Source organism: Melopsittacus undulatus, chromosome 2 (genome assembly GCF_012275295.1).
Source record: "Melopsittacus undulatus isolate bMelUnd1 chromosome 2, bMelUnd1.mat.Z, whole genome shotgun sequence".
Classification (NCBI taxonomy): Eukaryota; Metazoa; Chordata; class Aves; order Psittaciformes; family Psittaculidae; genus Melopsittacus; species Melopsittacus undulatus.
In genome coordinates, this window is record NC_047528.1 from 75,385,205 (window position 1) to 75,401,649 (window position 16,445).

Genomic DNA, 16,445 nt, shown 5'->3' on the forward strand with positions numbered 1-16,445 from the left:
AATTAGGAAAAGAGGAGAGAATAATCTCCCTTCAGCCACTGTCAGGTCAGGGACAACACTGTGGGAAGCGTCTCAGCACTTTCTGCTTTCAGCACTTAGGGTGCTAGAGGCACTGACCCTTTTTCTGGTCATCTAGATTAGTCTTGCTGGTTTCCGAGTGCATCCAGGCAACATTTCGTGCCTTACATGTGGGAGGTGGACAAGAGTGTAGGAGCTGAGAGATGAGAGCAGAATCATGCTACAGAAGAGTGTGTGTTTGGGGTGGAGGGGTGCAAGGTGCATAGGAGCCTTTGTGAAAAAGATGAGGTAGCAAGAAGAGAGCACAGGTGGACTGAAAGTGACTGAGACAAGGGAGACCCTGAAAACTGCTCAGCTGGATCCTTGAAGATGCAAACTATGAAGTTGCCAGGAAAATGCATCACAGCGCATATCCATTTAATTCCAGGTAGCTTTGTGGGGATGGCAGCAGTGGGAAAGGCACTGTAGGCGGTTTTCGTACATTCAGAATGCATTCAGATGCTATTTCAAGCCCTGCAAAGTGAGGCTGCTAAGCCGTTCATCATTTTAAAGGTTGCTCAGCTAAGAAGTATAAAAACCCCCCTCACATTTTATTTCTGGAAACCAGGAAATTAAAAGAATTCTGGAAAATTGGAAAAACCCAACAGTTTTATTTTAACTTTTCCTACTCTATTATTACCATAATTTTTGTCACCCTACTAGAAAAAAGAATAAATCTGCATTGTACTTGAGATTCAGCTGTATGTTTTCTACCATTATTGCGGTTTTACATCATTTAATGCATCAAAAACCTGGCATGGAGGAAGTTAAACAAGCAAACCAAAATTGTTCAATTACTGGTTTTTCATACGGTATTTTAAAATTTCAACAATCTAAACTATTATTATGTTTTATTTCAGTAGGATGTGGTATCTTCTTGGACTGAAGTGAACAATTCTGTCATGTTGACAGGGACTATAGCACTTGCAGGCTATGCCTGGAATGACAGTTTCTACAATGTAACACAAACCACTAGTGCAGTTAATTATAATCAATGTATTTACCACAAAAAAAGCTCTAGCCATAGCCATGCTGTAGAAACAGATTTCATTTTGCTAGACTTGAATAATGCAAGTAACACTACGAGACTGAAATAGCTATTGAAGGGAAGTGACTGCAGTCAGGCAGCTTTTTTTTCTCTTTCCAAGCAAGATTTAACTGCTGTTGACAGGGAAAGTACAGGACATCTTTTTAGAGCAGGCCTGCACAGTAAAGCACACTCACGAAGGGCAAGTAACTAATCTCCATAGAAGTTCTTTGTAGAACCACTTTTGCACTCTGGAGATAAATGTTTATGCTCTGACACTGGAGCTGTAGATGACCTGAAGAGGGATCTCCTCAATGGAGCAAGCAAAGGAGGGAGCACTGAGCAGTTACTCGTCACTCATTTTCTCTATTTTCTTTGCTGGTAGAGAGCAGTTCTGGAGCAAGGGCTTTCTGAAGCACAATGCAGCTGCTCTTTCTGGCATGTCCCTAAAATTATCTAATCATCTGGCATTTCTGATATCACAGCCTGTTGTCATGGCACCCAGTCATGTCACATACTCAGCACTGTGGCTTTCAGAGCAAGAGCAAGCCTCAAATGGGCAGTACAGTTTGCACATTAAGTTCAATGGCTAGCAAAAAAAAAAAAAAAGGTAACATAATGAAGACCACAGGACTGGTATATAATGGTAAAAACAGCTACCATGAGTGCTGCTTAGCCACAGGACTTCTCAGAGGTGTGCCAAGGAAGAACTCTGCATGCTCTGGAACAACCAGGGTGGTGACACCAAAACAGGACCACAAATCAGCTACAGCACTGCTGAGACACAACTCTGTGGCAGAGCAGTACAAATGGAAACATCATATTATGTTCAGGAAGACTCAGTTATAACAAATATTTCTTGTCTCTAGCACAGTGATCTGGCAATACTAGAAATCCTAAATTCATCAATGTATATATATATAAAATTGTTAAAAAGTCATGAATATTACTGTCTTCCCAAATGTAATACTATATATTGCCTATTATTTTTTAATTGTTTTTGGTTTATAGTCCATTTCAGATTTATTTTCTGCAGTCATGTATGAATTATTTGGTTTGGAGCAACTTATCAAACTTTTGTTTTTTGAATGCACTGCAGCATAACCTGGCTGAAGTTTTAGCTTCAGTCTCACCACTTCGCATGAAAGGAGGATAGTGGGATGGGAGCCTTTGGCTATTACCCAACCCATTCATGGAATATGCTGCAGACCAGAAGTGTGCCTTTGATGAACTATTTCTTAAGAAAAAAACATACTTCAAGCATGTACTTTTCTCACAACAGTAATTCCTTTCCTTCTGTCCAGGGAGAGGATATTACAGTACTGTAATTAATACAGAAAAGACCAAGATACGTAATCTGTTCCTGCGTTTGGATTTTTGGAGCCTTCTGACAAAGGACAACTTGAACCTTGTGGGAGTCTTGATATTTTACTATGCTTTGCAAAAGAGAGGTGGGACATGCAGTCTTAACTAGCAGAAGTGGGGGTGCCAGGAAATGGAATTTGTTTTAAAGTGGAGCCTAATTAATTTCTGAAATGTATTAGATGATGTGGTTGGTGGAGGTAGCAGAAACTAGACATGATGACCCAAGAGCTTTCCTGTCCAGTGCAAAGGATGGGAATAAGATTTAGCTATGTCAGAATAAAAATTAATAAAATAGGAGGCACAGACTTTTTCTTGCTGGATACTGGTACATGTCTAGACCAAAAGGGCTAACTAAATCTTGGGCTTCTGATTCCTGCTATGGTTCATGCTGAAGCAAAGGGTATGAACCTGAATTGTGCAAGTATGCTCCTTGGCACAGCATCTCCAAATCTGCAAACTCAAGACACTTTAACATAGAAAGTAACAATGAAAAATAAAAACCTTAGAAATCTTGGGATAAACCCATCCATGTGTTTGCCCAGAATGAGTGTTACATTCTGTGTTCAGCAAGGAAAATAGATGTTTGCTTTTCTACATGTTTTGTATTAGAGAAGCTGGCTAACATGCCTGTGGAGAGAAATGTAAATGTTTTAGACCAAAGCAGGAAAAATCCTCAAAGGCTCTGAGCACTAAAAAAAATGTGCTTGTAAGTTCTCTTCTAGCAGCAGGAACATTGCCTTATAAAAGCTTATGCCTGTGGAGTCTGCCACCTCCAGACCTGCTCATCTGATTGCACAAGCGAGTGCAGCCTTTAATCCTTTTCACAAGTTACATTAAACAGCTTAGCAATAGGGCTTTTCCAACTCGACTCCTTTTGACTTACAGCAACGGACTGATCACACAGTTAAGAGCTGCTTGACAGACCTTGATGGCAGGAAACTTTGGTGGAGTGAGCCACAGATGTGATTTCTGCACCTAGGAAAAGGATGCATGGGATAGCTGAAAGCTGAACTTCTGGACTGAGATCTTCCAATCTTCATCTTCAGTATAAGCATGTAGAAAGATTCAAAGGACCCCTATGAAGATATCAGCAGTCTAATTAGCTTCCTATGCAATCAGAATGGCAATTGCAGCTGCATATAGGGCAATGTAAGAAAATTCCATTAATAAAGTAGTCTTCCTTAACGTAACTTAATTTTTAATAGCCTCCAATAGGCTTTTGCCTCACATCTTTATTGAACCTAGATTTTGGTATAAATTGATCCTTTTATTTAAAACAAATCTGAAAATTAAGGAGGACCACATTGAACTCTGTTTAGAAATGATCCCTACCAATCCTTTCTACTTTTCTCATCCCTTCCTCTCCACAAAGGTATTTCTTTGGGATGGCTGTAAACAAGAGCCATGGGGATAGCAGTTTTATGCATTTTGGCTTTTCAAAAAGGCTTTGTAGGCAAAGGATCTCAATGCAGTTTAGGGAACCAGCAGTTGTATTGGCCTCATTAGGCTGAAAAGTATTTTCTTTTAAAAAACTATGTATGTTCTCACTTTATTTTTCTTGCTTTCTTAGAAGAAAATGATTCATGATTAAAGGGGAAAAAATGCTTCTGTGACTGTGTAATTAGTAGAATCCACGCACAGAGACTCTTGATTACACACTCAAAGTGCTCAAGATGAGCAAGGTCTTTCTCCACTTTTGGTCAAGCAAGATTTCCACGCTGCTCCTGCCCTGACAAAGTTCATACTTGAGGCTGATGCCTGTGTGCTCACCTACTTCAAAGAATGGACTGAGTCCAAGCAATTCTTTTGCTATGATCACTAGGTTGCCAAGAGAATACCCAGATAGCAATGTCATGGTCTATCACTTACCCACCCAGAGCTCCACTGCACATGTCTCTGAGTACTAGTTCAGGAATTTCAGCTATGTAAGAATAGATGAAGGGATGTGAGGCCCTTAACACACTCCGGCCACAACTGACCTTCAGGAGCAGCTGAAGCTCCCTCACAGGCTGCTATTCTACCCAGGAGAAAGCCCATAAGAAAGTAATTCCTTTGGCAGGATCACAGGAGACAACAGGGCAGGTTAGACAGGGTAGATGGTTGATGAAGCAGCACACAAACAGAAACCCAGAATTTTGTCACAGCATGAATATTTTATCAACTGGTATATTCCCCAGTAACTTACACTTTTAAGAAACAAGAAGGAAAAACAGGGTTCTGGATGTTTCCTTTTGACAGACTGTATTTCCCATTTTGCGCAATAATCTTGGCCCTTCTGTAATTCTTTCAGCCAAAATATTCAGACTAGCATACCAAAAATCATACTTAAAAATCCAAATTTAAGCAGCTGAATCATAAAGTGTCTTGCTTTTCTCTATTTCTATTAATGAAGCTGGACTCTTACTAATGCAACAAGAGACGAAGATGCCAGTATTTGAAATGTATTTCAAATAATGAATGAGTGAGAAGCTTTTGCAAAGAGAAAAAGACGTAAGTGGACAAATCCATATGGATTATCGATGTGTTTATCCTTCACAAAGGCTGTTAAGAAATTTAGGTTGCATTTTATTAAAGCTTCTTCTAAGCATGAGATGTTTGCAGCTATCCATTATACAAGACTGTCATCCAAAAAGATGAATACTTACCAGTAAGGCTCACCAAAAAAGTTATGCTCATCAAAAATTGTTTAATCTCAGTTTGCCTGTATGCACAGGCATACTAAACCATCAGGGGCTTTGTGGGGAAGTAATCCTAAAAGGATGAGTGTTCTTGACAATGTCACCAAAGCAGAAGAGTAAGCAGATTTTCTTTTGGTAGGAAACACGAAGGTCATTGCTTCATTTTTATGTTAAATTTATATTATGCCAGTTCTGAAAGTTTTTTTTTTTTTAGCTTAAGAGTGCTTTCAGTAGAAAAGATCTATTACCATTTTTCTCCAGTCTTCAAAGCACCTTCAAGCAATCACAAACTCTTCTTCTAAAGATGAGTCTGATTTGCATATTTGCAGGTGCCAAATGAGGAAACCAGTTTCTGAAATTAAGACTAATTGTTTTTATGACAACTTGTACTTGCGACTTAAGGGTATAATTCTTTCTACTGGAGCTGGTAAAAGCTCATGAGAAACCTCCATCAACAAGTGAAGAATTCCCTTTGGGAAGAATTGTAGAAGCAGAAGGTGTAACTGAAAGCAAAGGTGCGATATTCTGGACAAGAATAAAGTCTGCAGCATCATAGTTGTGTTCTAGTCAAGAAGCTGACATAACACTGTATTTAGGGGAAAATAAAGCACACATGGTCCCATGATCAGGAATTGCAGCATAATACATATGTGCAAGAAAGGTGAATGTTACAGGCATTCTGACTGAACAGTCATTTTTGAGTTGCAGTTGCATCGCTTCCATGATCACATGCTTTTATGTGAGATATTTCTTAGAAATGTAAAATGACACAGGAGATGGAGTAAAAGAACTGCAACACAAAACCCCCAAGTTCCATCAAACCACCAGCAAAACAGACACTTGGCCAACTACAGCAACAGCCCATCCCCTGAAATTCAGGAGCAGAAGAGAGATTATCCACTAGTAACTCAAAATCTGCAGTGGTGTGTTCCTCCCTTGCAGGCCTCAGCACATAGTTTCTAAGGAACATTTAATCCAGTTGTCTCTACTTCCAACCTCATGAAGCATCTTAAACCCTCCTAGAAAGATTAAAAGAATCAAAGGCGAAGATATTTCTTGTATATTTTATATGAATTAGGAAAATAATTCAATGTTTGTCTCATATAAGGTCTGTACAAATACTTTTGGAGACCAGAATTTCTGCTTCTGCTAGCCGAACCAGTTGGATGAAGAAACAACCACAGGAAGAGCTAGGAACTGCACTGAAAAGTAAGAATAGCCCAGTCTTACCCATCCTTTCTTTCCTTGGTACTCAGCTGCATAGGGAAGACACCATCATCACACTGGAAACATTTCAAAACAGGAACAGAGAGATCTATGCATGTTAATCTGGGATGGGATTTTCCCCCAGAAGATGCAACAGCCCTCCCATTCATTCTGTACCACACCACGCGTGTGTGGTATTGACTGGCATTCCTGTGAACGTCTTGTCAACACTCTTCATGCTTCTCGGTATGTAAACTGTCCTTGCTCTATACAGCAGCTAAAAGAAAGCTTTAGCATCTGAGAACTGGAGTGCTGAAATATGGGAGTTTCTTTATAAGAAACAAAATTCAACTACAAGGTGTTACAAAGCAAATTTATTTGGTGACCAAATGGAAGCCCATACAAAACACTGAATTTCTGGCAAAACCCACCAAAAACAAGAGCAAAGACAAATTCAGGACTGTTCATAACCCTTTTCCCCCTCCTGTCTCACACAAGTTTTTCAGATTAATCACACCAATAGGAAGTCTTGGAGACTGGGGCTTTTAATTTCAGTGTTCAATTTAACTCCATTTTGTCACTGAAACCAAAATGCAGCTTTGAAAAACCATAGTAACTAATAGTAAAACCAAAGATACTCTAAACTGCACCACAGACTTACTTTGGTGCAGCTGCCTGCTGCAGAGGGCACAGCAACTGCTGGTGTGTATTACAAACTATGCATGCCATAGAGATACACCAGACATAGTGGGCATGAACTGAAGTTAGAAGTTAACTTGTGACCTCCCTCTACTGCCAGAAAGACATGTGAATCTTTGTCACAAGTAGAACAGCATAAGGTTCCTTTGCCCTGGCATAGAAATGCTGCTTCATACAAATTATAGTCCTTCAACACAAAACAATACGTAGCAGCAGATACTTCACAGAATGTCCTTGGAAGCATCCAGGGTACTATTTTCTAAGGTAGTCACCAGCACTTAAGGGCCAGTTCTGCTTCTCTTACATAGACCACTCATGAGCCTCCCTCCACCTGGTCAGCGATTAGTGAGGCAAGCATAAGCGACCAAAAGTAGAGACTGACAGAAGTGGAGCAAAACAGGCTGTACAGATGGATGAGTACACACACAGAAGCACATCTAACTTGCCTATGTTTAAGCTTTGTGCATGTAATATGTGGGTGGGCATGGGAAAGCTGCACCTAAAATAAACATACCCCTCAGGGCTACATGGCTTCCACACCTCCATATACAGCATACAGACGTACCCTTATCTATCAAACTAGTATGTCTCCTTTAAAGCTTTAACCCAATTACATACTTTTTATTTGAATGGTAAAATTCACTGTAGGCATTGGCCTCAAGAGTGCAAGTTTCTCTTCTGCTAAATAGATCTCTGACAGACAGGACCACATCATCAGACTTCACCGCTACTCTCCCCACCCCCTTCATTAAAACATTTTTTGATATAATATTTCTTTAGAGTCAAACTTCTGCCAGACAAGTATCAGTCTGGAACAAAAATTTCCTGCTTTTATTATAAACATTTGTAAAAGAATTCAAATGGCTGGGCTACAGTAATTTAATATATTGTATCTTGGCCAGTGGACTCCCGGTTCTCAAAAAAACCCTCCAAGATCAGCAGACATAACACTTCAGGCTGTGCTGTGTTAAACAGGATCCAAATGCTACTATGTTAAGTGAGACTGAAAAATGGGATTGCTCATTTCCTAAATGGGAAAAGCAGACAATTTGTATAGTCTTTTTTCTTTACCTCACTTCTTTAAATTTTCATGGTTCACTCACTATAGACATTGCTATTTTTCTTGCAAGCATGGTCAAGGCAGGCAGGTATCAAATGAGTGAAACTATGACTTTGGACAGGCTTATGTTACTGTCCCTCCTATTGACAGCTTGACAATAGCTATTCACTACTTGACAACTGTATGTAGGTAGAATGGACTGTGATCATCACTGACAGGCAAGAAAGATGCTGCCCTTGCCAGTCTCTGCCCCAAAGCTCAGCCAAACCCAAAATTTGCACTTGTTTCTTTCAGCAGCACAACCTGATAGAGGCAGCCATCCATCCAGACCTGTGCCAGGTCAGAGCACAGACCAGGTACTCACAGCTTAAGGGGAATAATAGGCCAGTATTTGGGCTGCTTTTTGTCACAGCTTCTATCAAAGATAAGCTGCATGGCAGCCTCCATTGCCTGGATTTTTTCAGCTCCAGCACCATACAGCCTCTTCATTTCTGCCATTCGCCTCTCCCCAGGTCTTTCTGTGGGTGGCTGCACGGAACGTCCTGTCCTTTTGTGAAGGTCTTGATCAGCCTCCACGTATTGGTCCTCAGCTTCCAGCTGCTGTTGTCTCCCTGGACAAATAAACCACAAGAGATGTAAATTACTGGGCTATCAACCAATCACATTTTATTTAAACTTCTTAAAATGTTACATATTCAAATCTGTGCTGGGTCCACACTTCTGAGGGTTCAGCCAACTCCTGCAACTTACAAAACAAACTGCATGTTATTTGTCCTGCTGTGCTCATTATGCATAATGACAAATTCCTACTAAATATTATGATAAAACCAGGCTGGAAGAAGTGGGAAGGAAGATCCTGGAACTGAATCCTAAAACTGTAAAAAACCTCTAAATTAGTAATAACATAAAAATTGTCATCACTTATTTCTTCCCCTCGTATACCTCTTGAAGAGAAAAAACAAACAAAAACCCAAACCAATCCCCCCTCCAAAAATCCTAAAGCCGAACAAGAGAGTTGTTTCCAAAGTAATGACTTAGCAGCTGAGATAGGGAAACAATGCACAGGACAATGCAACTCCAGCTGAACCACAGCCAAGAGAAAATGTAATCAGTTACTACACTATGAAAATGAAGAGATTGCTCTGTCATGTAAGCATCTGCCATTAAGCGCATCCAATGAAACACAGCTGTAAGTGTTGTGTTTAGATAAACTATCCAATCTCATCTACTTCTCAAGACTTGCAAAGTTCACAACTGGCAGCATTAATGCTATTGCTTTGAAGACAAACCAAAACAGCACACAAATCCCTGCATCATTCTTTTAAAAAGGATTTAAAAGTTGAGAGTGGTAAAACATTGTAATAAAAAATCCTCTTTGGGAAGCCCTATCAGGAAGCAAAGAACTTGATTCTGTGTGCCCAGACTTACCTCTACTTCCTGGCTGCTGCTCTGATGGAGTAAATAATGCTCTATGGAGTTAAGACAGCAAAGGGCTATACAAGACTCCCCTCTTATGGGGACATTTCTACAAGATGAAGAAAATCACCTGGCAGTTGGACTCCTTTGGCTACCAGTAACAAACGAGGGCTGTCAAAGCCTCATCACAGCAACAGTTCACTACTAATGATAGCACTTTTTTTTTAACCTCCAAAGGGACAGAGTATCCACCAGTCAGGATGCATTAGTCACATACAGGACATGCTTCTCAGCATTTGGTGCTGTGTACCTCTTCCCTTCTTCCCCTAAGACAGAGATTTAGCTTCCACTAAACACAACATCTGCAAACCCTAACCCAAAGTTAAGTATCCTGACGTATCTGTGTCAAACATCTGCAGTTTATTTTTACAGTGGAAAGTACTGTACAGAGAAGCCAACTGTCTGTCAGCCTTCCTAAATGAATTACCCGTCATTCACAGAAAATAGGTATTTTAAACAGTATACTCAGAAACTTCAATTTTTGCATCTGTCTGACAGAGCCACAGAAAGCTTTTGTCCTGTCATTCCAAACACCATCCACAGTTTTGTGTTGGTAGCCAAAGGACAGAAGGGCTTGAAAGGCTATTAGCAATCTATTCCAGAGAGCTGCTTCACTTTTTGCTTTAAAGGCACACCCCTGAAGAGAGCTTCACTGCCAGAATTCATGAGGAAACATACATTAGAGTCTGTATGTGTTTTTGGAGGAGTCAGATTTATTTGGTGTCAGGCCATTTTAACAAAAAGGTCTAAATTAAAACAACTCCCATTACCTAAGGAGGGCTGAGCACTATGTGGACAGGCTATGGCACCCAGGCTGTTGACTACATGGGCCCCTTGCATTCCTTTGATGCAAACTTTCTGGGACACCAGACTGCCCACAACTAGGTAACACGCTTTTAAGCATGAACTTGATGCAACATACACTGAATAGAGTTAGAAAAAAATCTGTGCTGGAAAATGTCTCCCACTGTAGGTTACACAGCAAAACTCTGGCAGGGCAATGAATGGAACCCAGATTTGTTGGCTCTCCTGGGCCACAGACATAATGCCTTGTATTTCTGTATTGACCATGGAAATGTTTTATTAATTAGTTCCATAGCTGCATGCTGGAGACAACTGCTTCCTCGCTTGCTTGCCATAGAATGCTCTCTGACAGCTCATTGCACAACTAGTACTTAAGAAAAATTAATTTCTCTGGAGACAGATAATGAGTTCTTTGGTTTGGAAATTAAATGGGTCTCTAGCAGAAGCTTTATAATGGATGAGTGGATTACAGTTTAGCGTGAGTCATCTCCAATTTGTAGCACAGAGTAGTTCATGAACCTGCAGATCTTAGCAATCAAAATAATAATATGAATTTAAATTGCATTCTCAAAATTACCTACAAAAATCTGAAGCATAATGTTTACTTTACACTAATCAGATATACTGCCTTTAACTTTCTAACCTGACTCTCACTATTCCATAACTACTGCTTAAAAATTCCCAGAGTGACTCTATTACAGAGTCTCAGACATGTAAATTAGGTCTAGAGTCCAGACAGAGGCTGGGGACAGAAATCTGCTACAGTGACCTACTATTTTTTGTACCAAATGCTGAATTTGAGCATAGAACATGGCAGCTGCTGCTGGTAATATAACTGTAACTGTGTGAAATATGCTGCTGTTTCAAATCAGTTATTGTCATGGTAGTATCTCTCCAGAAAACTCCACTGACCATGACAGCACTATTTGCTGACACAGACAGTCAAGGGAAGAACACCTATGGAACTAAATGAGTATGTAAACTACTGCTTTTCCAAGAGCGGTATTTCCAGTTAAACACAAAGATAAGAAATAGATGACAGCAGAGAAAGTTTTGTCCTGTTGAGGTGCATGCTAAACCTTCTTTGGTGGGGCAGCGGTCAGGAAATTGAACTGCTCTTCTTTCCAGCAACCTGGTTCGGTTACCTCAAGATTTACTTTGAAAACATACAAAGCAATAAATCTGCAGCTAAATGGGGAGCTACCTCTTCATCAGGAAGATTACAACAAGCATCTGACAATGTAAAAAACCAACCAAACAAAAAAATAAATTCTCTATGGCCCTAAACCTACAGAGTTAACCAGAATTTCTCTGAAGCAAGCACCAAACAGCCATGCATGAATTAGATAACAAGGTTTATGAAAACCCTAATTCTGAGCCTGCAGCATTACGTCCCCAGCTCATTCTCAAGTCATAGTTTCACACTCCAAAATTGTAAGTCATTGTGCTGCCAAGTTATAAATGTGAAACAAATAATTTTTACACAGTTCTAAGTAGTTCCTCCTTCCACTTCACACAGTGAAGAATGTGACTTCTTTTACAGCATTCAGCTTCAATCATTGGCAAGCTTCCCCTATCATGGAATACTATCTTGCAAATGTTCATAAGGCAGGCAGCTGCAGTGGTTGCTGGTCCCTGTGCAAATGAAAAGTATTGTGGACATTTTCCTAATTGGTCAGGTCTATTTCTTCCCAAAGATACTTTTCATCTCTTCAAGATCTTTTCAGAACTAACTTATTCTCACCAAGTCCAGTTCTGCTGGGAAGTCACCACTACCTGGCCAAAACTAGTTGAGACATCTTTTTCCAAACACAGTAAAGCCTTTTTTAATTCATAGTTAAGGAATACCTAACTCATACTGCATCCTGAACATCATCAATGATTCCAGGCCTTTTGAAAAAAAAAATTGGGGTGGCTGTTTCTTCCCTTTCCCCCCCTTTTATGGATGACTTAATCTATGATATCCTAGCTGAAAAGTAAAAAAATATAGACAACCACCTTCATCCTCAGGGAGTGACAAAAGCAGGATAAACAGTTAACTAGTATATTAGCTATTCACTATATTTGGGACTTCATATGCACACAAATGCCGTCTTACATACTTTCAGCAAAACCATGACCTAAGCCCTTTAAGACATAAGCTGTTTTCCCCATAGGTCCTTAGAAAATCAGACGTGTTATTTCTCTTATTTTATAAAAAGGAAAATGTTACGAACTTTCGGTAAGTTTGATTCACTTTGCTCTTCCCTCTTTGTAATATCCTTTGAGAAGCTTAAGTAGTAACAAAAAACATTTCCTCTCTGGAATTCATTCTTTTTTTCATTAAAGTAAAAAGAAAACAAAACCACCAAAACAAGGAAAAGAACAAACCCTAAACCCAAAACCCAAATAAATTCCCTTATTTGGAGAGAAGTCTCTGTGGAGAGACTTTTCAACATTAAAAGGAGATGAAAGTTGGAAGGGTAATTATCTATGTTGGATTTTTATGACAGATTTATACCCAACATTGTGTGGTTTCTCGTATAATTTTTAGCTCTTAGCGTTTATACATCCAACTCTCAGCTCACTGTAACCAGTGATCATACGCAGTGTGGCAATGTTTTTTATACAGACAACCTTCTCCACAGTTCTCTAGGTGCTCACACCCTGCAGTCTGCTATGTTCTGTCCCACATGATTCTAGTTATGGCAAGAGACCAAGAGCTTGCTCCTCTTAAGCGTCAAATGGCCTTTATTAACTGTTTCTTGCTTAGTTAGCACATTATTCTTCAAGCAAATAATGCACTTTCCCCAGCCTTGATCTGCTTTTTCTTTTCCATGATTTCAGTCTGACCTATACCCCCGTTCACATATTTTTCTGCTTATTTCAAATGATGAATGACTTTCTGTTACTGCTGCATGTGCACTTTCTGAACTTTCTCATCTTGTCTTAAATGCTACCTGAACTGATCTTTAGCAGCCCCCGCTAACAGAGTTAAAAACACTACCCATTTCTATTGATTAAAAACTCCTAGTTCTCTCTTTGAATGCCACTTCCCACAAGCCTATCTGCTGTGTTGAATGTTCTGCCCACACAAGCTTCTCAATGCAAAATGCCAGCTTCTTCACCTCCCTAGCAAAGCTGTGTACCTTTACAATAAACTTACATATGAATTTTTCTGAGGTGATAGCATCAGACCATTTTATTATGCCCATACTTGCATGAACCAGGCACACCATGGGGAAAACTAAAATCTTTGCCTAAAGGAATTTCAACAAAATAAGCATTTAAAACTGGGGATTTGTAAACAGGATATTCAAGGAGTTTAATTTCTACAAAGATCAACAGAGGTCTGGATTTCCAGAGGGCTGTCATCTCAAGAATTACTCTTCATCAAGTGCAAAGCTTTGCAGGATGAGAGTTTCCATCAGTGGGAGCCTGTGAGATAGAAACAATTGTGACTTACCCCCACATCTCTAAAGATAAAACATTCTGGGTTGCTGAAAACAGCATGGTCTGGCTTGCTGAAGGGTTACTTTGAAACACCAACTTACAGAAATTGTGGAAGCATACTGAAAGAAGAGAGTGAAGATTTTATAGTGAAATGAACAGCCTCATTCTGGCTATAAGCTGGTTTTGAGAAAACAGACTTGTGTTCAAACTCCTTAAATTTAAAAAATAGTGTTTTTAAAAAAGCAAGAAAAAGGTTACAGGTGACACAACGTAACTTCCCCCTTTCCATTTTTAACAGGGAGAAGCCCAATCTTCAAAGAAGTGGAGACAGCCAGGCCATATCTTACCACGTCAGCAGTCCAACCTATGCACAAAAATCAAATGCTGTAGCTGGCTTGAAAACACAGTTTGGAATAAAAGTGACTTTCTGGGGGGAATAATTGCCTGGAACAATAACCTCTCAGCATCCAGAGTCACAGCCACCCTGAAAAAGAAATACAAAAAATGCTGAAAATATTAAACTCACCAAGTATCTAACACTGACAAGTTTTCCATCTGCTAGTTGAGGAGGGAATGAGTTAAAAGAAATTGAATATTTCACCACATATATCTACAAGTAATGCAATATTCTCAAGAAAAAAGAAAATGTTCTGTTACAAGCTTTGAAGCAAGAGCAGATGTGATTCCTTGGCAAGCTTGTGGCAGTCTGAAACCATGGTTCCATGGACATTTTTCTTGCCTCAGCTACAAAACCAGCTTATGCAGTTTCTGCTCCCCTCCTTCTTACTCAGCTTCATGCTCCAGCTCCCTCCCAGGGCCATCCAGGATGCTGCTACAGTTGTCTAAGGGGCCACACAATGAAACCTAAAAAAATCCCACCACCAAACAAAACTCCCACCCCAACAAGATATATTTAATCCTGGTTCAGTTCAGTGTCTTGGCACCACACATGCTCAACTAAAGGGGCAGCACTGGAGCAGGACTGAATGGCTAGGAAAAAAAACTGCTTAACGTAGTTTTGGCACAGAGACATGTTCAGTGAAGCACAGTCTGACTGAAAACCTATTGGTAAAAGCAGGAAACAGTCTAAGGTGAAAGATTGTGCTCCCCAAGAAAGACATGGTTGCAACAAGCTGTCTAAGCAGACAGCATTGCAAATCTGAAGTACGCAGTTTTATACCTTCTCTTTCACTGTAATACAGATTTTCTAATCATTTTGAAGAGGTCAGTTCTGTAGAAACAGGGGAAAGCTACTTAACAAGACTGCAAACAGAGAAACTAGTTTTGAAATCAGAATTAATAGTAAGCCAGGAAGTAAGGTTACAACCAAGGCATTCCACTTCCAGGTTTGCTACTGGGTGGTACATATCACTCTCAAGTTAATTAAGCACATGCCTCACTGTAATAATCTGTGAAATGATTCTCAAACTTTTCTACCTGACAGAGTTTTAAAGAATTAATTATCTCACATTATTTTGAAATCTGTGGGTTAAGTAACTGGCAGAAAGTTACACAGTAAATCAGAGAACAAAGAAACTGATTACTATTTTAGAACTAGGATTAAAACCCAAGAAAGGTTGTCTTGTGGTCTCCAAAACAAACTGCCAAAGATCCTAGATGGAAACAATACAAGCCTTCATGTCCATGTTTACACTACCGGTAGGTTATACCGGTTACTGCCCAGCTAAACAAGAAATCACCTTTCTTGTATTCTCTTCTAGTACCTTCCACAATGAAACCCTTAAGGAGGAATATTCTTATCCCAACCAGAAAATGAATTGAAACAATCAAACCCCACCAACACCAAGCAACCAGCTAACCCAGTGGAACCTCAAGTGAAAGTCTCCTCCAGAAATTTGAATCAGATAATGTATTATAATCAGATATATGTGCATCTGGGTAGAAAATACACAGGTGAGGCAAGAGTAACCAGGGGTCTGTATCACACCAGAGACACCAACATGTCCAGGCTGTATGCTTGTCACAGAATTAAACGGTGAGGAAGCTGCTGATCAGCCACCGCTTAGAAATTAGTACAGGATCAGGCACTGGCAGCTGCCTCTAGTAAGGATCAAGTCTGCAGCAATAAGATTAAATGCAGACCAGCTGACTCTGCACTCCCATCCCCCAAAACAACTCCAATCTGTCACTGATGGCAACAATGCTGACGCCAGACAAAGAAACCACTGCTAGAGTAAACAGAAGGATTACTTAAATCTATATATAAATATATCCATATACACACACACGTTTGTGTCACAGTCAGAGGAGACTGAACAAGGAAATGCTCAAATTCAAAAGCACTTCTTTAAAAGCAAACCAGCACACTGAAAAAACATCAGTTTCACAATCATTTTTTTTTATGTGCCCTGTTAAGAACATGCACTTGGAAGAAAGCGTTCCGTGATGTAGTGTGCTGGACAGCTAATACAGAAAGTTCGGTGCTTCCACACACAGATAAATAAATAAATAAAGGAAGTAGCCTGTGTCAGTTTTCTGAATCAAACCTGCATATTCAAACTTCATACTGAAATGTCTTCTTTGACTCCAGCCACAAAGTACACTGCTGAACTCAAGTCTGGTTTATTGCATGAGATGAGATAGCCGCTCAGTAGTATCTGCAGGGAAGTCTGCTACTTGA

General features: G+C 39.8%; 1 protein-coding gene across 2 annotated transcripts in view; it reads right to left on the reverse strand.

Moving 5' to 3' along the window:
- Positions 1 to 6,692: 6,692 nt before the first annotated feature.
- The window catches only part of GEMIN8 (gem nuclear organelle associated protein 8), a 29,208-nt gene continuing 19,455 nt past the window's right edge, over positions 6,693 to 16,445 (reverse strand). For both annotated transcript variants that reach the window (XM_031051174.2, XM_005151449.3), the window contains exon 5: positions 6,693 to 8,703. In XM_031051174.2, coding sequence (XP_030907034.2) covers positions 8,453 to 8,703 — 251 coding nt within the window. In that variant the 3' untranslated portion in view covers positions 6,693 to 8,452. The remainder of the gene's footprint in view (positions 8,704 to 16,445) is intronic.